The 22,686-nt window shown below is 35.5% G+C and overlaps 4 protein-coding genes across 5 annotated transcripts; all 4 read right to left on the bottom strand.

Moving 5' to 3' along the window:
- Positions 1–3,767: 3,767 nt before the first annotated feature.
- On the bottom strand, positions 3,768–6,020 carry LOC7460830 (F-box protein CPR1). The gene is made up of 2 exons (XM_024611512.2): positions 5,781–6,020; positions 3,768–5,416 (listed from the first exon to the last, which is right to left on the bottom strand). The coding sequence occupies exon 2, from the start codon at positions 5,161–5,163 to the stop codon at positions 4,018–4,020; it is 1,146 nt and encodes a 381-aa protein (XP_024467280.2). The 5' UTR covers positions 5,164–5,416; positions 5,781–6,020; the 3' UTR covers positions 3,768–4,017.
- A 716-nt stretch (positions 6,021–6,736) lies between these two features.
- Positions 6,737–12,981, bottom strand: LOC7460829 (choline transporter protein 1). Its single transcript, XM_002316869.4, has 10 exons — positions 12,564–12,981; positions 11,457–11,815; positions 11,164–11,309; positions 10,805–10,988; positions 10,263–10,336; positions 10,024–10,137; positions 8,930–9,286; positions 7,828–8,088; positions 7,182–7,409; positions 6,737–7,046 (listed from the first exon to the last, which is right to left on the bottom strand). The coding sequence occupies exons 1-10, from the start codon at positions 12,746–12,748 to the stop codon at positions 6,861–6,863; spliced, it is 2,094 nt and encodes a 697-aa protein (XP_002316905.4). The 5' UTR covers positions 12,749–12,981; the 3' UTR covers positions 6,737–6,860.
- Positions 12,982–14,589: 1,608 nt separating this feature from the next.
- Positions 14,590–18,655, bottom strand: LOC7460828 (uncharacterized). The gene is made up of 8 exons (XM_024611543.2): positions 18,044–18,655; positions 16,751–16,796; positions 16,480–16,529; positions 16,292–16,333; positions 15,923–16,036; positions 15,177–15,255; positions 15,012–15,083; positions 14,590–14,923 (listed from the first exon to the last, which is right to left on the bottom strand). The coding sequence occupies exons 1-8, from the start codon at positions 18,517–18,519 to the stop codon at positions 14,876–14,878; spliced, it is 927 nt and encodes a 308-aa protein (XP_024467311.1). The 5' UTR covers positions 18,520–18,655; the 3' UTR covers positions 14,590–14,875.
- A 273-nt stretch (positions 18,656–18,928) lies between these two features.
- LOC7460827 (pentatricopeptide repeat-containing protein At4g21705, mitochondrial) lies at positions 18,929–22,414 on the bottom strand. Of its 2 annotated transcripts, XM_024611854.2 has the most exons (3): positions 21,986–22,126; positions 20,981–21,027; positions 18,929–20,464 (listed from the first exon to the last, which is right to left on the bottom strand). In XM_024611854.2, exon 3 carries the CDS (start codon positions 20,450–20,452, stop codon positions 19,223–19,225), a length of 1,230 nt encoding a protein of 409 aa, XP_024467622.1. In that variant the 5' UTR covers positions 20,453–20,464; positions 20,981–21,027; positions 21,986–22,126; the 3' UTR covers positions 18,929–19,222. The 2 variants fall into 2 exon arrangements, with proteins under 2 accessions (XP_024467622.1, XP_002316903.2); XM_002316867.4 differs by lacking the exon at positions 20,981–21,027 and having other exon boundaries at positions 21,986–22,414.
- Between the last annotated feature and the right edge of the window lie 272 nt (positions 22,415–22,686).

The following is a 22,686-nucleotide window of genomic DNA, read 5'->3' as shown; positions in this document are numbered from 1 at the left end:
ACTACACAAGTAGGGTCGAATCTGATCGAGGTTGTCTGCATCGACAATGATATTGGGGAAGCTGCAGCCAAGGAGGATGACGATTTGCGTCAAGAGATTCTTGAGATGCTAAATTCCACTGGTTGCTCTGATAAGGCAGATGTGGTTCCAGCCATTGAAGCAGCACCTGTTCAGGTTGATGGAGTTCAAGCTACACAAGTGGGGTCGATTCTGATTGAATCCTTTACATCTGAAGTCGTTGATCATCATCCTGACTCTGAAGTTTCTGATGATTCCAGCCTTAGCAGCGATTGGATAGAGTCGTTTCCGCCAGCATTTGCACAAGCAAATCCAACATGCGGCCTGATTCAAGAAAATAAGATTCAGATGATTCCCAATCCATTTTTCATGGACTGTTTTTATTGATGTCATGTTTTCCTCTTTGTTTATCCACGAGATTAGAGGCTGTTGTCATGTATCTATGGAAGCTGTAGATCGATCATTCTTTTTTTATATAAAAGGGCATGGAGAGTTCTTTAGTACTATAGTCTATTTTTTACTCACTTCTAGATAGCTGCTAGTATCATCTCCTATTTGGGATCCTGGAAAGCTATTTGTGTAGTGTTAAGGACAAGGGATATAATCCTTGACAATAATGCTATTTAATTTCTTTTCATCCTAAATTCATCAACTAAGTATCTTATCAACATTGTTTCTAGATTTTGTGTCTATTAACCTAATAATATACATTAGTATGCTGTTTATGAATTATTGAATTACATTAAGCAATTTTTGCAAACACACATCACATCCTTAAAGGCACAATTGATTCCTTAATTAATAACAGTACTAATGCAATACATGTTCGAACTTCAAAATTCAAACTAGAAATTAACTCTGCAAACAGATAGGAAAGTGGAATTATTAAATGACAAAGCAAGTGAATGCAGCTAAACAGAGGACATGCCATTAACGATTGCTTTACCTCCTGTCTCTTACTTGAGTTGAATTATTTTACATTCCTCACGATTGCCCCTACGAGTCTGATTCATGGTTCAAAAACTATTATAATCAAAGAATCATAGGTTCTTAGGGTTACAGCAGCACAAAGAAGAATTAAAATCACCAACAATAAGTGGAGACTCAGTACCTTCAGATTATCCTCTTTATTCTTTAAGAAATTGGGGGAATTACTGGATATTTTGGATAGTATAAAACAAGCTTAACCCATTTGGGTTTACTAAACCCGCCTGGGCAAGCGGGTTACTGAGTTTTTAACAGAAATCGGAATAGGAGTTCCATGATTATGTCACAAGATTTTTTATCGCCATATACAAGGGCCATACCAGCAGCCTATGAGATGTCGACACCTTGTCTTGATGAACTCTCAACGATTACTCATCGATTATAGCCATCGATAACACACATCTCTTCTCTATGTACGAAAAATACATATTTTATTTTTTTGAATTTTTACTTGCTTATTACTTGATAAAACCAAATTAAATACTGATTTAAATATTAAAGTATCTCTTGTTCAACGATCTCATCAATCAGGAAAAATTAATATTTTTTTTTGTAAAGTTTTTCCACGACTTCATCAATATGGAACATCAATATAGGACAAAAATAGAAACCAGTAAAGTTTTTTTTTTTTCTTCTATAACTATGTTTTAAAAGTGCAATTGGGTTGAAAAGAAATTAAATTGATATTTTTTAGTGTTTTTTAATGATTTTAATATGCTGGTGTCAAAAATTAAAAAAAATCATTTTGATACATTTTCAAACAAAAATATTTTTAAAAAGTATCTTGCACCACAATATCAAACACATACTAACAAAGAGGAGAAAACAAAATTTGTGAGATTCAATTGCTCATTTTGGTACCATAAGGTTATGTTTGTCCATAATCAACAACACTATTTATTTCGAAACCAAATTATTTGCCCAACCTGCACGCTTGGGCAAATGATCTTTTTTTTCATAAAGGGTATATGACATGTTATCTACCTTTTCTTTTCAAAATAAAAAATGAATAGACAACAAGTTGTTTGCTATGATAGATGATCTATCATCTTTTTCCTAGAATTTAATCAACAGGTGGCTGAAAATCAATAGAGATGACTTTTTTTTATCACAAATTCTATTTTCACCTATTTCTTACTTAAAAGATAAAAAAACACTCTAAAAACCTAAATAAACTCATTTATAGCATTAAATAACTTAAAAATGGGTTAAAAAAACAAAAATCTACCCAAATTAATAAAACTTCTTGAGCCCACATCTACTAATGTGGACAAGGTGAAGGCCGAACAACAATATAATAGAACTCCTCTTGTTTAATGAAACTATTTGACACTAAGATCGATTTTTTTTAGAGTTAGAATCGGTGTCAACCAATCACTTTCTCTTTTCTTGTTGTTTTCATGAGTCTATAGCTTAGGGATTGAAAAATTGAGAAAATAAACTTTTAGAAAAAAAATAAATATTGTGAGTAATGTGTAATTAGTCATATATTTTCTAGTGAACTTTTGGAACACAATGAAACTACTCTCATTGGATGGACTCATTTGTCACCAATTTCAACTTTTTTCATGGCCAAAATTGGTGTTAATCAATTACTTTTTTTTTTTTCTCGTCATTTTCAAATGAGTTTCTATCTTCTCTCTCTAGCTCAAGGACTAAAAAATAGAAAAATAAATTTTTGAACCAAAATAAAAATTACAAACAATGTGTAGTAAGTCATATATTTTCTTCATATTTTACATGTTAGTCCTCTATCTTTAAATTCTGTAGTTTTACTATAATTTCAAGCCTGATTTATTCAAATAAGATTATAGAAGGGTATGATTGAAAGGAAAAAAAAAATCAAAAAAAGTAATTGTTTTCACTATTCACATGGACAGAAACTGTCCCGTGTTCTAGTTGTTTTGTTAACTACAATACATTAAAGTGTTCGTATTTATAGCTTTCTAAGTATACTAACTTGTCATTTTAGTCCACATAATTTTACTTATGTTTCTCATATTATTGATCTTGGACTGGTTGTAATATTTTGTACCACTGTAGTAGAAACGATGCCTTGCATTGTTTATTTCCCCTCTCTTCCAATGATATAAAAGCCATAACCTTGATGACTGCTGTTTTCAGGTGTTTGGTAGTAGTTTAGGTGTGGGTTTTGTTATCTAACTTTAATAAGAAAATTCGAAGGATATAGATGTAGATCCCATTTAAAAGGACGAGGATTTTTAGAAAGCTGTTACTGGAAATGCTACAATGGTGCCATTGGATGGTGACGAAGATGGTAGTGGTGGTGTAAAGTCCTTTAAAATGTGGCAAATAAAAAACATCTAGGCAAAATTTGTATTAAATCTCCTTGGTCACATTTTAAATTGTGTCATAACAAGTGCCATTCAGGGTGCTCATGAAGCATTGCTTTACAGGAAGAAAATAGGTTGGCAAATACATTTCAAGATAATCTCTCCCTTTCATAATAATTCTTTAACACAATAAAAAAAAAAAAAAGTGAAAGGAGATTTCAATGGACGATGATGAAAAGGTTTCTATTCATGATCTTCAGTAATTTAAAAATTTAAGTCGTCAGGTAAAATCTCAAGATAAGATTTATATTATTTTATGACACACTCCGTTCAAATGAAAGTTTTTTAGGTTTTAAACTTATACAGACTCACATTATCTTATACTTAATTTTTATCAAATAAAATAAGATGGTGAGATTTAAACCGTGACCACTTTGATCAACAAGACTCTGATATCAAATAATCATCTCAACCCCAAAAAATATTAAGCTATTAAATCTTATTCATCGAAATAAATGTCAAAAAAAAAAAAACTCTATAATCAAAGAAACTTATTAGAGGTAAGAGATAGCAACAAGAAGCAATTGAATTCCAATACATAAGACCAGGCTATAATGCATATATATGGTGCAAATTCAAGTAAAAGCACTAGCCGTATAGTTCCTCCAGCTTGGCTTGCTTCCCATTGACGTATAGCTTCGCATTATCAGTTCAATCATCAACATGCATCCAAACCACTTGAATTATATCCATAGCTTGTTGCATTACTTTTGTCAAGTAAAACTAGGCTCTCCAAATAGGAACCAATGAAGGTACGGGAAGGTTCTCCCCAAATTCGAAGATCCCGAACTAGCTGGCTCTCCAGGTCACCGGAAACTATCCAGCCACGCTTCTTCTCCATTAAAAGTTCCTCCTTCCTAATTCCCAATGCTCTGGGAACACCCTCCCCTTGTGCAGCAAGAGTCAATACCAATTTGGTCCATGACTCCACCACACCATACTCCTTCATCACCCATATATGGAACTGAACGGAAGACAAAAAGCTAGCCTGGCATACAGAGATGGAAGATTCTTTATATACCATAAGGGACATACATGAGGGCCTCACATTAGCCAAACAACTAGGCAATGCAATCTCAAGAAAAATCTCATCACTCATATCAAACCCCAAAACCACATTAGAAACCCCTTCATGTTGGTCTGCCCGATAAGCAATCCAATGAACAACTCCATTCACAAATGCCGATGAAACACGCTGATCAGTGTCATATCTCAATGGTCCTGTCTGTGGAATACCCCTCCAAGAACCCTCATTAAGTGAGTAAAGCGCTATTTCTGGGAAATTTTCGCTGCGAAACTTTGACTTCTGAAAACTGACCATCCTTATCAACTTGTAGTCATTAGCACGGGAATCATAGCCGAATCCAACAAAGGAGTATACAGGACCCAGGATTCTAGGTTTGACAATCATGTATTTTTGTATCAATGGATTCCAAAGAATGAAGGATACTATAAGACTTCGGAAAATATTTGCAAGGCAAATTAAGCCATTGGAAGAACCGATGACATGAAAATATGATTCGGAGCTCTTGAATGGGAAATGAAGTTGCATGTGCTCATTGAAATCCTGGTTATCAAGACGGAGAGAGTACTGCTCTTCTCTCTCCCTTGAACAGAGTCGAAGTAGGAAAAGATTTTGACGATCAGTTGATGAAATTGTATGTTGAAGATGCTTGAAAATGAAGGTTGGGCTCTTTATGAGGGAGTTCCAGGACTTGCACAAACTTGTGCATCGCAACAGGGATTTTATGGGGAGTTTGTAGAGGATCTCTTGTATCAAATCTTCAGACAAATAATCAGACATTTTTTTATCTGCTTAGCTTTGCTTTGCTTTTTATGTTCTTGGCAGCAGAGAGAAACAGGAAAGTAAGCAGGTCAATTGGGAAGGAAGGGTAACGTTCATCAACGGTTGTTCAGTCTGTATCAAGTTTAACCCAGCTACTCAAGAACCCTGTTAATTCCAAATAAGCATAATAATAGCTTACAGTCTTGAAGAGAAAACTCCCCATACCTTTCAAAAGTGTGAATTTTTTAGCAACGGCAAGCACAACCAATACCTAACCAGCCAAAAGGTAGAATTCTTAATGGCAAGATTAAGACTTTGGGGTCTTAATGAGAGCTTAAATGCTTGTAATAAAGAGCAATCAACAAAAGGAATACAAAACTTTTCTTCCTCTATCATCACATGGACGAAAGAACAGTATTTAGCTTGAAAGCTTAGATGATGACAATATCTTGTAGACCCAAATGCATAAAATCAATTAATAACAAGAGTATCAACAAAACCCGAAAAAGGAAAGCGAGGAAAGATTTAACTTGGAAAAATTGCAGCTACTTTCTACACTACACAATCAAGTTTCAAACTTTACATGATGTTATAAGAATAAAACACGGTGGGTTATAAATTAGTACAAAGAGTACCTTGGAGGAAGTAGAAAGCCAAGCATGGTGGTTTGTGTCAGTCGTTGGAACTTAGGATCAGCTTGTTGATTAAGAATAAAAACCAGCCGGCAACTTTGAAAACCATGACAGTCAATGCTCAACTCTAACGTGGCATTCCGTAAGCAAAACGAAAAAGTAAAGAAACTCTAGTCTGCCTTGTAATAATGGTCAAATTGTGTTTATCTTCCAAAAGCAGGCAACCTTGAAAATGAGGCCTGATTAGGTTAGCAACTGGCTGGAGAAAGAGAATTTCTCGTGAATATGGTGCGCCCTGCAATTGGCCCAAAAACACCCCATCTGTTGAAAAGAACCCTCAGCTCCAAAGTTCAATTATTATTTTTTAAATTAATTCACCTTCTCGACAATTCTAAGATGTTATAGCAACCCTTGTAACATCCCTGAATATGATTGTAGTGGTGCAACAGATTGCGTTGATTTCATTGGTTTTGTAATATTTTTATTTTTCACTAAGTTCTCTCACTCTATAAAAATGTTATCAATTATATAAATAAATAGTAAAATATAAAGAGTAATTTTTAAAAACACTGACAGTATTTAACACTTTCGAAAGTAATTTTCTCTTTAAAAAAATATTATTTATAAAGATTTTGAAGTTTTTATTTATTTGAAAAAAGATACGGTGTTAATTGACACTCAAACTGGTACAAGAACACCCTTTACTGATATTTTACAAACAGATATTATTTTTATTTTTTATTTTTGTTCCATGGTAGAATCCTCTAAAATCAATCAAAACTAAATCTCCTCCCCAAGACATTATTAAGAGTACCTCGTATGCCTCTAAAATGTTATTTGATGTTTTTGGCAAAGCCTCCTCCGAGCAACTTGCGGTTTTTTGAGGCGAAAACTGAAGTGGGCAGCCTCCAAAGTCCAAGACGTGGGAGAACAAAACAAAATACTAATAATAAGGACAATAAATAGAAACGGCACTGGCGACTTTTCCCTTTACTTTCCAAGTTCATTCACCAAGTAATATTGACTAGATTATCAAATTCTACTGAGCAACTGCGACATAAGCAACTTATACATTAGGATGTTTCATTGAGTAAGTCTCTGCATCTCATTTTGATCACCCAGTGTCTCCATCAGAAGAGGAGGAGCATATTGTGCTGTCCCCTGGTGCTCCTCCGAATCCTGACAGAATGAAAGAATGATAGCATCAATTGACATCTCCACCACAGCAAAGAAGAGAGTTGCAACAACGTAACCGAGAGCCCAGCAGACCTGCACACGTACAGAAACGCACAAAATAAAGACATTTTGAATCACTGGTTTCTATAGCATAGAAAAAGTACCAAGGAAAGATATTGTGCAACTATTTGAATATCTAGATGTCTGGCTTGGAATTAAAGCACATACCAGCACAGGAAGCAGTGGGGAGGAAATCTTGTTATGAGCTGATCTATATTTGTGGGTATCCAACATCAGGAAAGCAAAAAGTGCACTTGAGAGGCTGACACATAACTTTCCAAGATATAGAATGACATCTCCAATCACATTCACCCTCCCTATTCTAAGGATGTTGCTGATGATCAATTCAGTTGCAATTGCAGAAGCTCTGCAGAAGCTTTTACCTGTTATAGCTATCTGCAGAAGTCATGAAAACAATGGATAAACAGTGAAATTCAAAAGGTAAAAGAAGAAAAGAAGAAAATAGCATACGGATCAACGAAAGAACCATGCTTGAACAGACAATGAGTCCTAAAATAAATTCTGGGAGTAAGGAAATGTATTATGACATGGTGACAATTGTGTGACTGCCAATAAGAGAAAACAACTGATTCCATTCCAGAGTTTTTTAAATAAATAAAGCAGGTAAAGTCTTTGGAACAACAATGGGTATCCTTATTCATCCTTCAATAAGGACATAATTGGGGACTGTACTGCAAATGGCAAGTCCCATTGCCATATTAGATTACCATGACTTAACAGGGCATATCTTACAAAATGTACCCAAGCAGCCATGCAAGACATGATATGAGAAATTGATAGTTTTGAACCTTACCATTATATAAGCATTGCGGTTCACAGATCTTATAATCCACTCAATACATTGAAAACAAAACCGAGAAGTGTGATATGCTGTCCTTCCCATACAGCTTTCAGGAGTAGTATTAGCAACTTTCAGTTTGCGACGAATTGACTCAAGTATGAAGCGAACAGATTCCACAAACGACAACACCAAGGAGCCAAGAGCCACAGAACCAAGGCTGTACCGTATAAGCTGCTTCATAGAGGAAAAAACAGGTAGGAATGGAATCTCTGGCTGCATTGCGAAAAATAAACAGCTTAAAAAAGTCTGCTCAGGTAACATAATTTGCAAAATATTGATTATAAGTACATCTAGATTAGTTAACTAATGAACAGAATCTGTCATATGCATGCAAACAAGTCCAGATTTTTTGGCCCATAGGCAGTCAACACACTACCTCAACTTTCAGAGCTGCCACAAGTGCTTCACTTTTGATGGAAAAAGCTAACACACAAATTCAGTCATCAGGCCACCCAAAGGGCAGGAACTTCACTATGAATGTAACAGAGTAGTGTAACAGCAGGAATTCAATCTGAATAAAGAAAGCTACTGTGTAGTACCTAATGAGTATTTCAATAGTCAATCAGTACAACTTGCACATACAAAGCATCTGAGCTCCACAAGTGCTTCTGAATGCACATAGGGAAAGAGTTTACATGGCATACATACAATAGTTGAAATCCATGGAATAGTAAGGCGGGAAAATTCAGTGTAGAGGTCCAAATTCATTCATACAATAAAACAGATGAAGTAAAAAATATCTAGAAGCACCAGTTAGTCTGCATCCCACTTCTCTCCATATCCAAACTGGAATACAATGTAGGTAATGCACCCATAGGTAACTGACAATTGCAGCTTTTGTTGATCAGCAAATGCTTTATTATTATGCAAACATAAAGAAACCATTCCTATGGATACTAAAAGCAATCAAGTCCAGAGTGGTCGCAGTAAGGTTGTGTCAGAATGAGACCATCCCATCAAAAGCATATAACGCAAGCATTTCATGGATATGATGAATTCACATAATCGATTCTTGCATAATTTTCAATACTAGACGTATGATTTAGTGTCTTACCGATGTCTCACCACGAGCCCAATAATAGGAGGCAACGGAACCCGCAATCACAGTTGAAGAGCAAGCTATAAAGAATTGGGTGGCCCAGTAACAACCAAATAGGTGGAAAAAAATTGCAATTGATATGTGGGGAGTATAATGGATGCTATAACCACAGCAACGATCACAGTTGACCCTTTTTGATACAAGATCATATGCACAGCAATTGGAGTTGCAATTGTTCTGGACAATCTGGCCGGAACTAAACAAATAGAATGCAGCTGCAAACCAGAACATATAAAAGATTCCAAGGATAGCATATGGCATCACTGGAAAGATTATGAGTGCTTGAACTTCTCCTATGACCTTTGCAGCAACCTGCATACAGATTAAAAGAGTACTTCATTCATTCAGAATTGCATCAACCTATTCTGTGGTTGATCAATAATGAATACCAAATTGTGCCTGAAGATATAGCTCATCACAATTAGACTATTGAGAAAGTGGTATTCTCGCTTTTCAATAAAGAAAAAAGAAATTTTTTCATATGCTCAGGCACACCATCTGCAAAAGAAGCAATCCTGGGAAATTTTCTAATTCTAGAGTACGGATTTCAAGGTACTAGATAGTCCTGTCATTTAGAATTATTGATCATCCAAGTGCTGTACATCTATTGAGCATATCTTGGTAGTCTAGTAGTTGATAGTAGTGGTATATCTTGATTTGGCACCACGATTCAGTGGAATCCAAGGTGCAGATGAGCTGAAAGGTAATCCAGTCCAGAAAGGTGTTTTAACAATCAGGCATTCCTAACACTTGCAAGGGCAATGCATAATTGCATTTATAAGTTCCCAGCGAAAGAATAAGAATTAAGCTGTGATCTGGTTGGCTGTATCACTATAATCTAGTTCAGGAATGGACCACAATTAAAATGCAAATACATCTTCAAAACTTCCCTCAATTAGATTTACCAGATTATAAGTTATTGAGGTTGGAGCACTAAAATCTGCATTACCATTGAATGGGCCTACGATTGTGAGTCTTCCATAACTCATAAGTTTCTAGAAATCATTTATTCATTATTATATTTTAGTTTGAGTTAGATATATACTAGCCTTGAGGACAGATGTAGCCATAAGGATTCGGTGGACTATGGCAATTGATGTAAGGATGGAAACAACCATTATAAAAGTCATCAGAACAGCAGCAGCGCGGAGATGATTTAGCTCCTGAAAGATGAAAATTACTTGAGTAAATAACATGACACATGCACATGCAAAAACCACAGCAAATCATGATATTAGAGAGGGAGAGGGGGGGAGATAATCATATACTCATTAATGAGGAAACCCACCCGTCCAAACACGTGGTAGTACGGATCATGTGCACCAATGATAGGGGAGATCGCATCATTCCCAATCCATCCAGCTAAATTAGACAAAAGCAGAATAAACTCAGGTTAACATCTCCACAGTAATTATTGCCACATTCAGGTGTACAAGGAAACTTCTGTCACAATACTTGGGACCATTGAGACCAAAATAAGTTAGCTACAGAAAACTAAACTTTTAGAACTGGAGAGTCAATCAATGCTGAACAAAAAAGGGCTAAAAGGAAACTCTTTGTTTAAAAACTTAGGAAGAACTACTTCACCAACAAGAGCAGAAAAGCTACCAGAACAACCACAACCCAAAACAGGGACATCTTTATTTCGTTTAGCATTGTAAAAAGAAAAGGTACTTGTTTTCTTATTGGTCAAGCTAAGCAGTGCTACTGCACTACATTAAAAGAATTGGCTAAATCCATGATTCCAAGTTTTTCTAAGTCCACCCTCATAAGAATTACCTTTACCAAGATTGCCAACATACTGCTGTATCATAAAGCAATAGAGCTAACCTTTAAGGTAGTAAAACATTGTTACTGCAATAATGAGAATATTAAAAAGGGCAACTGTTATCCAAGGCATTGCAGCAACAAAATGCCGAATCAGCAGTAGCCAGATCACTGATACAAATAGTGGCAAGAGTCCTCCACAAACAATCAATACTGGCCAGGACTTTTCAATGTCAGCCACGTATCTCTGCATACAAAACATAAATGATGAACTTTGACAGCAGAAACCCAACATGTATAGTTGTCTCCATGGAAAAACAAAGTATGCATATGACACAGAGAGGGAGGAATAAAGTAATATAATTCACTTATCCACTGGTATAATCATTCTAAAGAAGCAATGCAGGGGAAAGTCCCCTAACCTTCAAAACTGATGACCGAGCATTGATGGACCTGTGAATGGATTTGTCTATTATAATGTCCTCATTGATGTTCACTCCACCCATTTGCTGCCAATGTCGCATAGATACATTTGATGCACGAGCAACATATTGGCATCTCCAATAAACTGAGATTAAACATACACAATTTTGCAAACAAAAAATTGAAGTTAAGAACCAATATGCCTGTAATCAATCAACATAGTTGCACCCTAATATCCTGGTGATAGTACTTCAGAAAGTTGTGCCTCGCAAACAGAATATAGTTTACTTACCATTTACACTTGGGAATATCACAGGGTAACAGGGACCCTGAAGTTGAAGAGAGGTGTTTCTCATTTCAGGAGTGAGGAACTCAAAATAGTCATAGTTCCTATCAATCCAATCATCTACAGAGAGACGGATTTCTCCTTCTGGATAATCACACACCCAATTAAGTGCATCTTCTGAGGGAATGGGACAGTCCAACAAGCATATAGTCCGAGCATTAGCCAACTTGAATTGGCTGTTCTTCAAACCACTAAGATAGACCTGGTTAGGATTTAACCAATATGTAAGCTCCAATTCACGAAGACCAGGGTGTGCATGTCTGTCACCACAAACATTTCCTTTGTAGTCCAGCCCATAAGTAAGCCTGATAAGCCATAGCAAAAGCAATCATAATAATGAACAACAAAGAGCAAAATGTAGATGGAAAAAAAAAAACATATCAAAGCAAAACTGGAAAATACACACAAGCAAAGATGCTTAATGTAGCCAAAATCTACATACAGTAATTGCACAGATTTGAAGTAGCAACCAGTCAATGTGAAGCAATGTATCGTTTGCTATCCAAAAAACATGTATTATAAGTTGCCAACACCTTCAGTGGGAAATTTATTATCTCACAGTCTAGAGCTCAAATTTGGCACTAGAAAAGTCGAAAATCTCTATTGACCTGTCAAATACAAAACCACTTGACCAAAATTGAAGAGAGATTTTCATTAAAACTTGGGATGGCATTCCAAATTCCCATTTTCAATTTTTGCTTCATTAATTTTCTTTGCAACCAAACAGATAAACAATAAAAAAGCTAAAAAAAAAGAAAACAGAGAGACTTACGTAACATATGGAAGTTCTAAATTTTACATGAAAGTAAAGACTACTCAGATAATATGAGCAAATGCATAGCTGCCTTTTTTTTTTTTTCTAAATACAGCTAAAAATAACAAATTTAATAAATTAATACTAACAAATGTTAAAAAAAGCGATCCCATTTAAGAGACAGCAAATCTTAACATAAAAATCACAAATAAGCAAAAATTACCAAAGAAAATAAAGATACCCCATTTGGGTTTTCGAAGTGAGTATGTTTATAAACAAAAGCTAAAAAAGATACTTGCCTTAAAGGGTTTCCTTTGTTGAATCCAAAGCTAGAGTTAACAACCATAGCAACCCAGAATGCTATGAAAATAACAAGAAATGCAACATCTCGACATTTCCTGTTGTGTCTAATGATTCCACCAACTTGAGTACTCCCATCACTTGAAGGGTACCTCCCTATCACTGCCCCTAAGGGTCCTCTCATCTCGCTACACACACTGCCACTGTATGTATCTCTTGCTCTCTTATCTCTCAATGTTCAAGAACTAGAGAGGGAAAGTAGGGGTAGAGGGAGCGGGAGAGACAGAAAAGGGAAAGTATTTTTAGTGAGAGAAAAAAGGGAAGGGACAGTAGAGTGGAAGCTAAAAAAGGGTGTGTTTTAGATTTGGAATAAATTTCAGCAGTAGTTTAATAATTTTGCTTTTGGTTTTAAGACAAAGATACCATTGATATGTTTTTGCAGAGATTAAGAGAGTTTAGGGAGTGTTTGGATGGGAGTGAGTTTTAATTTGTTTTTTATTAAAATTTAATTATTTTTTAAAATTAATTTTTTTAATATTTTTGGATTATTTTACTGTATTATTATTAAAAATAAATTTTAAAAAATTAAAAAATATTATTTTAATATAAAAAAAAAACATTTTAAGAAACAAATATTTTGAGAGAATCCATGTACTGCGGCTTTTGAAGTGGACGCTCCTGATCAATTGGCTCTGCTTTGGAGCTTAGCTTAGCTTTTGTTTTCTTTATTATTTGTTCCATCCCATTCCCATTCCCATTCCCACCACGGTTACCAAAAAGTCCATGAACAAAGAATATATATTTGTTTTACACTCCTTGCCTATTTAAATCTATAAATACGATGGTGTTTATTTTATCATGACACTTTTCTATTAAAAATAAAATTTTAATTTTTATCAAGACATCATTGTGTCTAGCAAATAGTTTTTGCCTATGAATTTTTTGAACTTTTATTAAAATTTTCTTTAATTAGAACTCTATTTTTTTTATTTATGTATTTACTTCTTTTCTATTAATAATATGTTTTTCAATAAAAAAAAATTAAATCGTGTTTTGACATACACAAATAATTGAGAATAACCCTCGGGACGATTAGATGATAGGGTTTCTAGATGCCTGGTTTTGGTTATATGGCTACATAATGTAACTTTGGCTTTTCATCAAATTTCGATAGTTTTTTTTATTTTAAATTATTGTTTTTAGTATTTTTGTGTCAATATATTGTTTTCATATATTAATATTAAAAATAAATATTAAAATATTAAAAAATATTATTTTAATATATTTTTAAATAAAAAACATATGCGGCAGTCCCAAAAGGCACCAGTCTCTGTAATTGTCGCAGTACCAAAAGGCACAAGTCTCTGTAATTGTCGCACAAAATCCTTGACATTTGGTTTGGGCTAGCTGGTTCAGAGCACCTCCACTTCACTTTGGATCTGAGACACTATACTACCCTGACAAGTAAAAACACCACCTCCACTGTCGACGCTTCTTTACAGAAATTTAGCATACGCCGAGTCCCTTTTTTTCTCACTTTAGCTGTTGCTGTTTCCCTTCATTTGGTCAACAAACCCAGCATATGTCCCTGTAGAACTTTGAAAGCTACCGGTACCTTTCATGTAATACAAGCATGCCTGGCGCTGGAAAAATATGCTGCTTGCTTGTGAAGGAAAGGTGCTCAAGGAATTGCGGTCTCGACTATTTAATTTCCCTTCTTTTTTTTATCTCCTTAATTTTGTGCGCTCTACAGGAAGCTTAAGATAAACAGAGAACAGTGAGTGGAGGAAACAGAATCTACATCAGTTGTGCATCATCGTCTTCTCTTTGTATTGGGGTGTGCTAATTTATGTTCACTTTTCGATGAATATATCTGTTGGATGGTGATGCCTAACATGCAAGTAAGCTTTGAAGACATCACAGCCTAGCACAGAACTTCCACTTTTGCATCTAGAAACTTAAACCCGTCCCAAAAGTTGGCACAACTCGTTGCACATAGATGGCATGCGGTAGGAACACTTGCAATGCGTAGAAAAATCAGAATTAACATTACTGCTGATACAATGGCTGCTAAATACAGCATTCCTATGTAGCTGCAAAAACTGGAAGTGCATAGATGATGAGAAACACAAATGCCTAAGCCCCAAAACATTAAGAAGATCCATTTGTTTTCCTTGGCAGTCAACTATAAAAATCAACACCAGAAGTGATATCTTTGGCAGCTTGGTGGTCAGGATCCATGTGCATGTTATAAGATGAGAAATACATGAATCTGTAATAGTTTAGGCTTTCGCGTTAAAGCTAGTAAGACTCACATAGCAACATCTGGGTCCAACCTTCTTTGAATAGCAGCCGCGGCCTATAAATGTAATGTGACTTATCAATGATAAGCTGGAGAAAAAAGATATAATTGAACAGCAAAGACAAAGCAAGATTGTTTTCATCACCTCAAAATTGCCAAGCTTGTACTGGTAAGCCATCTCTTCTCTCAGCTGGGCTTGTTCTTTCATTGCTTGTGCCTATTCAAATCAAGACGATGAGACAAGCATAATTTCCTAGCGCATCTAGATTTCAACAAATAATCCATAATTAGAAAGGGAAAGGAAGCTAACCATTCCACTCTGCATAGAACACTTTAAGGCTTCCACCTCTGCTTCCTTTTGCTTTTCACGTTCTCGCATTAGTTCTTGCCTGGAAGAAATGAATGAAAATAATTGGAAAAAAACAAAAACAAAAATATAAAGCTGTCATGGCTTTCAGTCAACGAAACCAGCATTGGTAACAAAACTTGAAAGACAATTAATGTAATTTTTTTCTTATGTTCTGCACTTCAGCAGTTCATAACTAGTTCAAATTACCTAGTGTGGAATTACAGGTGTACTTGTTTATTTAGTTTGAGGTCCCTAGCAAAGATTAACTGATCAACTTAAAGAACTTCAGGATGCATAGCCATTTCGGACTAGTTTTAAAAGAAAATAAAACATACAAAACATATTTACAGGTATAAAATCAGCCATATTAAACCAGATTAAACCATTAGCTCACAAAACACAAAAATTAACATTCTATGGAAAATCTCCACATTTTCAAACTCTAAAGAGAGAGTGAGGAGTGAGGAGTGAGGAAAGATAACAGGTGACCAAGAAGGACTCTTGGAATCAAGGTTAAGAACAAATGAGAAAGAACAGGGAATGATGCATGTGTATGGAAAATTGATTCTTAGAAGGATAGCAGCAGCAAGTATGGCAGTATATAAATCAAATAGCATTTAGATGTAACAACCTACGAAAACTGCAACAAAAATGGAATGCCAGATCCCTTTCAATTTATTAGACTGAGATTGTGAAGAGTGACATACCGACGCTGTTCTTCATCATTAAATACAGTACGCTCTGATGCCATGACCTTCTTGAAACCTTTCTTCAGTTCCTTTTCCATTTTATGTTGGTAATAAGCATCAAGGTTATAATATCTGAAACCACAAAAACAGAGCAATTCTTTGTAAAATCTAACTAATATAATAACAGTTTCTCATGGTTTTAACTGAATTTAAATTGGCAGCAGGGATAGACCATTCGCCAATCCCACCCAGTCCTTTTCCTTTTTACCTAGTAACGTTATTGCCCTTGTATTATTTTCATAATGAAACATTCAAAGTTCCTTTCAAGGAGTAACACAACTGAAGAGAGTATATAAGCATCCATGTGATATCAGAAAAGATACATACTTTTTGGAAGGAAAAGTTGCCGTGTTATGATCCTCCATGAATCTGTAAAATCATTGACACTAAGAAATTAAGACAGTACTCAAAATTCAGTTGGAAAGTTGCACCAAAGCTGCATACTAAGCTATATTTCATCAGTTGTTTCTCTGATGAAAGAAATGCATGGAATCAAGAATTTTTTATGTACTTACTGTTTGAACATTTGCTTCTCTTCCCAGTTTGGCAGGGTTTCTAGATTCACCTTTAAAGAGATCCAAACAATTAAAACATGACCTATAGCTCCAAATAGCATGGTCCACAGAAGTAGGATAAACAGAATATAAAAGAATTCACAGAATTAACATCATTAATTTCAAGTTTCAATCCATCCCCACCTGCCTATAAATAACTCCCCCCCCCCCCCTCCTAAAATATAAAAATAAAACGTAGCATGGGTTAATAGAAAAACCATAAAACAAATACCTGTTTCACTTCTGCCAGCCATGCAGTGAACTCTGGTCGTTTATTCCTACAAAATAGAGATTAATATATAAGATCACTGGAGTACAGTTATGCAAAAGAAGGATGAAATCTAAAGCGAGTATAGAATTTATCAGACAATATGATTTGACAGGAAAATGGAAGTGGTATTGAAACAAGTTTAATAACATCACAGCAACCTCAAACTCTGAATGAAGCTTAAGAAACAGCATAACATGTGAAGCAACATGGAAGATGAATCAAGGAAACATTCTTAACATGTCAACAACATGGAAGATGAATCGAGGAAACATTCTTAACATGTCAATTTACTCCCAACCACTAATTTAGCATTCCCGAGAACCTAGGTCTCTTATGTTTGTCTGACCTAATTTATTAAATGGAGTGTGAACATTTGAAAAGAAGGTTGACCCAAGGGAAAACTAGTAATTCTCAACCAATGGTTTACGCACAAGATGAAAGATTTAGAAACAGAAGTTACAAAACCTAGAATCCAATCAACTTTGAAGTACAAATCCTCATGTGACAAAAAGCCAAATCACTCAACTCTATTAGACCTAGATTCTTGTACAGATCAAGTAAAAAAGTAAAGTCCAAGATTTTCAAAATGAAGGTTTTGTATTTAACATTACCAAAATAACTGTTGGACATCAAACATTCAAACTTCAACATATTCCCTTAACTGAATTTGCCATCAATAAAACAAACGAGCAGCATAAAATATGCATAGCTTTCACAATTTCGTAACAAAAAAGCGTCAGTGACAAAATTTCTACTGCATATTTATTAGCCAATCCCTTCCAGCAGACCAAAATCTCAACATATGATGATGCAAAAACATAAACAGCTCAATTCTATAGGCCTCAATATGACCCTGATACTAAGTTACTGTGATTTCAGGTTTCTCATTTCCACTACTTTTCCTTAACATAATTTTGTCCAAGGCACCCAAACAAGCAAAGAGAAAAAAACAAGATGAGGAAGGAAAAGTAGTAAAATTTGTAGAGCGAGCTAGAAAGCAAGCCCAAACTCTCAATTCATTGAAGAAGAAGAAGAAGAAAAACTGAAAAATCCAACTTAATAGGCCTATACATCCTACCTCCACTAACTTGCTACAATGATCTAATTTCCCATTTCCGAACCCTAAAATTATTATTATTCAAATTTCATCTACTTTTACACACACAACACTTAATAATACTGCATCTTCAAAATTACAAAAAAAAAAAAAAAAAAAAACATTTTTTTATTATAGAAAGACTAAAAAAATCATACCACATATCAGTTTCTCGAATAATCCCATACTTGCCCCATGAATTAGTAACTGCTCCCTTTTTCCCTTTCTCCTTCTTTTTCTTTTCTTTCTCCTTCCTTTCCCTCTTCTTTTCTTTCTCTCTTTTCCTCCTTTTCCTTTCCCTCTCTTCCTCTCTTTCCCTTCTTTTCCTCTCCTTCCTCTTCCTTCTTCTCCTCTCCGATTCTTCACTCTCACTCGAATAATCCGACTCTGATTCCGGCTCCGAATCGGAGCTTCTTCTACTTCTGTTCCGTTTCCGTGACTTTCGCTTCGATTTTCTGCGTTTGGTGTCTTCGTATTCTGACTCCGACTCGGAATCGGTGCTATCTCGCGATCTCCTCCTTCTATGTGATTCGGATTCGGAATTTTGTTGTCGAGATTTGTCTTTTGATTTCCCGCTGCTTTCTACGACGTCGCCACCTTTATCCGACGCGGTGCCGTTTTCATCTTTGGCCATTTTTTTCTCCTCTCGTGGGTTTTAGGTTCTGTGGAAGATAAAGTGAGATTTATAAAGTAGATTATGGTTGAGTGAGCTCGAGCTAGATAGTGCCCTGTTTGGATTCTAATTAAAATTAGAAGACCAGAAAACACTTTGAACTCCTCCAGCGTGAAGTTCCAACCCAACAATTTTTTTTTTTCAACCAAAAAAAAAAAGCAAAAGGAAAGTGGGCTTACACCAATACTGAAAACTTATAAAAGCCCATTTCATTGTGGATGTTGTTTTCATGTATCAGTGTGTTTAGTAAATATTTTTAAAAATATTTTTTATTTAAAAATATATTAAAAACTTATTTTTTATATTATCAAAACAATATGAAAATATTAAAAAAAAACATTTTTAAATTTTCATACTATTCAGAACACAATTCTAAACAAAGTAAAACCATGAAAATATTAGAGAAGTGTTTGTGGGGATCAACATTTTTTACTGCTAATTACTTTCAATATTTAACAAAATAATTTCCCAGTGATTAATTTTGAGGGGAAGGGAAATGATTCAAATATTTCTCCATACAAATTTGAAAGCTGAAGCTAGATTGTCGAAGAATCTGAAAGCCCTTTTCACTACTTGGTTGAATGTGCACATGCACCTTGCCAGGATTTGGCAGCATCTAGTCTAAGAATTTGGGGAGAACCAGTAAAATCGAGCGACTCAATCGTTATACTTGCTGTCTTGAACTAAGAATTGTCTTTGTTTCCTCATCTTCATCTATATTATCAGCAGCTTTCATGCTCTCTAAAAGTCCATCCACTTCTTTCCCACATCTGATATACGACTTGATGAGCGCATGATACATTTCCCTACTTTTTGGGACCTTAGTCTCCAACAAGCCCACAAATGCTTCTACTTCTTGGGCGTCCCTGTTATCACCAAGCCAATTCAATATGTTGGATATCATTGCAGGTTTCGGTCTCCACCCGTTATTTTCTGTCTCTGCAGCCAGAGCTTCTTTCATGCATTCAAAAGCCTTTTCCATATTCTGCTTATCCATATACCCTGCTGAAATAATAGACCAACTACTTGGATTTTTCATCTTTTGTTTTTCTATTATGTCTTGAAGCATTGCCTCGGCTTTTTCAGGTAAACCTTTCCTAGAATACCCGATCAGGACGACATTTGGAACTCGAAAATCATAATATTGGCAAGATGATTCCCAGTCCTGCAGCAATTTCTCAGCTTCTTCAAGGTGACCAAGCTTGACTAGAGATCCTAAGATGGTTATATAATCTCTATTGAGTTGCTTCTTGCAGTTGGCTTTTGCAAGCTCCCACAACCTCATCATCTCATCCTTGTTCCCAAGACTTGCATAGAGCGAAATCAAATGATTGTAGCCTAGTGCATTTTTATTAACCTTCTCTTCACATTTTTTCAAGTAGACAAGTGCTTTCTCTTTCAGACCTGCTTCTAGATAGATATTGGCTACTGTAGCAAATGTTCTCCAGTCCATGGAGATATGCGACTGGCTCTCCATTTCTCGTAGAATTTTCTCCACATTATCAAAGTCAGATCTTTCCCCATAAGATTTCAAGCAAATTCTGTAGCTGAAAAGGTCAGGGGAAATGCCATTCTCCTTCATATCTGAAAGTACATCAGGAACTTTCTCTAGCAGGCCAGTGTTCACATAGAGGCACATGAGATCATTGTAGTTCAAAGCAGTGGAAAAAAAACCCAGCTCCTTCATCTTCTGCACATGGGAAAGGGACTTTTCAACAAGACCACCTCTGACATAACAGTTCAAAAGAGCACCATATGTTTTGTGAATTTTATCCTTTTCATCCAAGTTTTTGAAGTAGCTCTCAGCAGATTCCAGTCCATGAACTTTGCCAATCAGATCCAGCCGCACAGCATCGTCAGATGGTGAGAAATTGCAGAGCCTGTTGCTACTCATCCACTGAGAAACCTGCACAGACCAGGATCCAAACAAAAAATATTAAGAGATGTTGAACCCTTTAGCTGAAAGTGCCAGTCAAGATTCAGACATTAACTGGCGCTAAGAAAAATTTAGCATTCAGGTCTTCGATACAAGAGATATGTTCAGATATTGGCATAATAATATGTTAAAGCAAGGGTTTGAGAAATTGAATGAATATGAAAAGAAAAGAAAAGGAATGCGGAGCACTTCAAAAGTTCCTCTTTTCCCTATGTTTAATAGTGATTGTTAGTAAGAGGCACAATAATTCCAACACACAGGTCATTGGTATATGGAACACAGATTCACAAGAGAGGTTCATAGCATCAAATAAATAAAACTACAATGTATATACAAACACAGTAATTATGATGATTACATTTAAACAAGCTCTGATATCTAAGAAATTTCAGTACCACTAAGACCAGCCCCATGAGGATAAATCCCTCTATTTCCCATGCATCAAATAGAAAAAAACTACAATAATGCAAAAGATTAATACAACACCTGGTTTAGCAATGATTCACCAAATAGATTCAAAATTCAAGCCTGATCTGCAAACAAGAACACAATAAACAAATTAAGTCATGCCTGGATGGTTGCTTGGGATTCTTACATCAGTACATCAGGATCTGTACAATTCCCCCCATTTGATGGAGAAATATAATGCACGGGCCTAACAAAGAGGTCACGGGTTGAAGACCTGAGAGCAGCCAATTCATACAAAAAATGCTTGAATGGTATGACTTTCTCGTGCTCTAATTCCTAAGAACCGATTTCAGCAGGAAGTAACTGGGTAATGGCATTTTTAAGAATGCTAAGGCCTATCATTCACGAATCTTGGTGACTTGTTAGTATTGAACTTGAATGAGATTAACAAAGCTACAAACACTTAAGGCAAAAAAAAGTAGCTCCACGACAGCTATTAGAAAGGAAGCAAAATTGAATATATTTGCTTTATTTCATCTTAAATCCACTTTCTTGATTTTGATTTAACATCATTATCGCTAGCCTCAAGGAATAAACCGGCATTAGATATCAGACTGAGCTTCCCCTTTTCACTTTCCACGTTTCTAGAGAATACATAAGCCTTAATTAAAAACAAGGCCAAATGAGCCATCACTCGAGTTGTTCAATCCCAGAAAACTCCTCCTCCCAAGTTCCAACTTAACGAAATTCAACTTGTTACTTGTCCATTCATTTATTGAGAGCAATACAAGAAGTCAAAAGCTCCCTGATCCTAATCAAATGAACCCAACAAGCATGAAAAACACAAACAAATATTTCAGTTTTTCTTTACATTTTCCCATTAGCAAATACAACTGCAGACATAATTAAAAAAGTTGCACCAAGCACCGAAATTCAGTAAAAATTATCCATTTCTACAATACAAAACACAATCCAACACAAAACCTACATTTATTTTCCTCTCCTTCCCCCCAAGTTTCTCATCAATCAAACAAGGGTTTTGGTTGCAGAGTATCAAAATCAAGTCACTCATTGGCCACTAACCTCAAGAGCTTGTTTAAAGCGTTTGCGTTCACGAAGGCCTTTAACAATTGTTCGAAGCTCGTAGTCTTTAACTTTCTTGCCCTCTTCAACCCACTGATCAAGCACTGGAGCCAAACTGATACGTGGGTCACCAAGTGGACTGATTCTAGAATAAAGGTTGTTCCTTTGAGTTGTTGCCTTTTTGAAGTATGATCTTCTCATGATTGCATTTGCTACCAGGTTTTGGGTTCTGTTTACAAGAGAAGAGAATAGCGCTGCCATTTAGGGAAATCGAGAATTCAGTTATTACAGTGAAGGAAGAGAGTGGATGGTAGTTTTTCTGGGTTAATTGAGGGATTTGGAAGAGGAACTTAGGATTAGGGTTTTAGAGGGGTTTAAGCTGGTGGGAAGCTCACTCCTCTTAGGACTTCGAGCCTAAGAGCCTCCTTTTGGAATGCGGGGTTTAAGAGAACCGTGTTTTAAAAAACATTAATTTTTTTATATATAAAAATTAATTTTATTTTATGTGTTTTGAATCGTTTTGATGCGCTGATATCAAAAATAATTTTTTAAAAATAAAAAAATATCATTTTGATGCATTTTAACACGAAAAGCACTTTGAAAAACAACTACAACCACATTAATTATCAAACTCGACTCACCTTTGATCCGTTAGAGTTTTGGTTGGAATCATTTTTTTTTATTGAAATAATATATTTTGG

The sequence above is a fragment of the Populus trichocarpa genome, chromosome 11 (genome assembly GCF_000002775.5).
Source record: "Populus trichocarpa isolate Nisqually-1 chromosome 11, P.trichocarpa_v4.1, whole genome shotgun sequence".
NCBI classification, from domain to species: domain Eukaryota; kingdom Viridiplantae; phylum Streptophyta; class Magnoliopsida; order Malpighiales; family Salicaceae; genus Populus; species Populus trichocarpa.
Note: the sequence above shows the minus strand (reverse complement) of the source record. Positions and strands in the feature narration are given on the sequence as shown.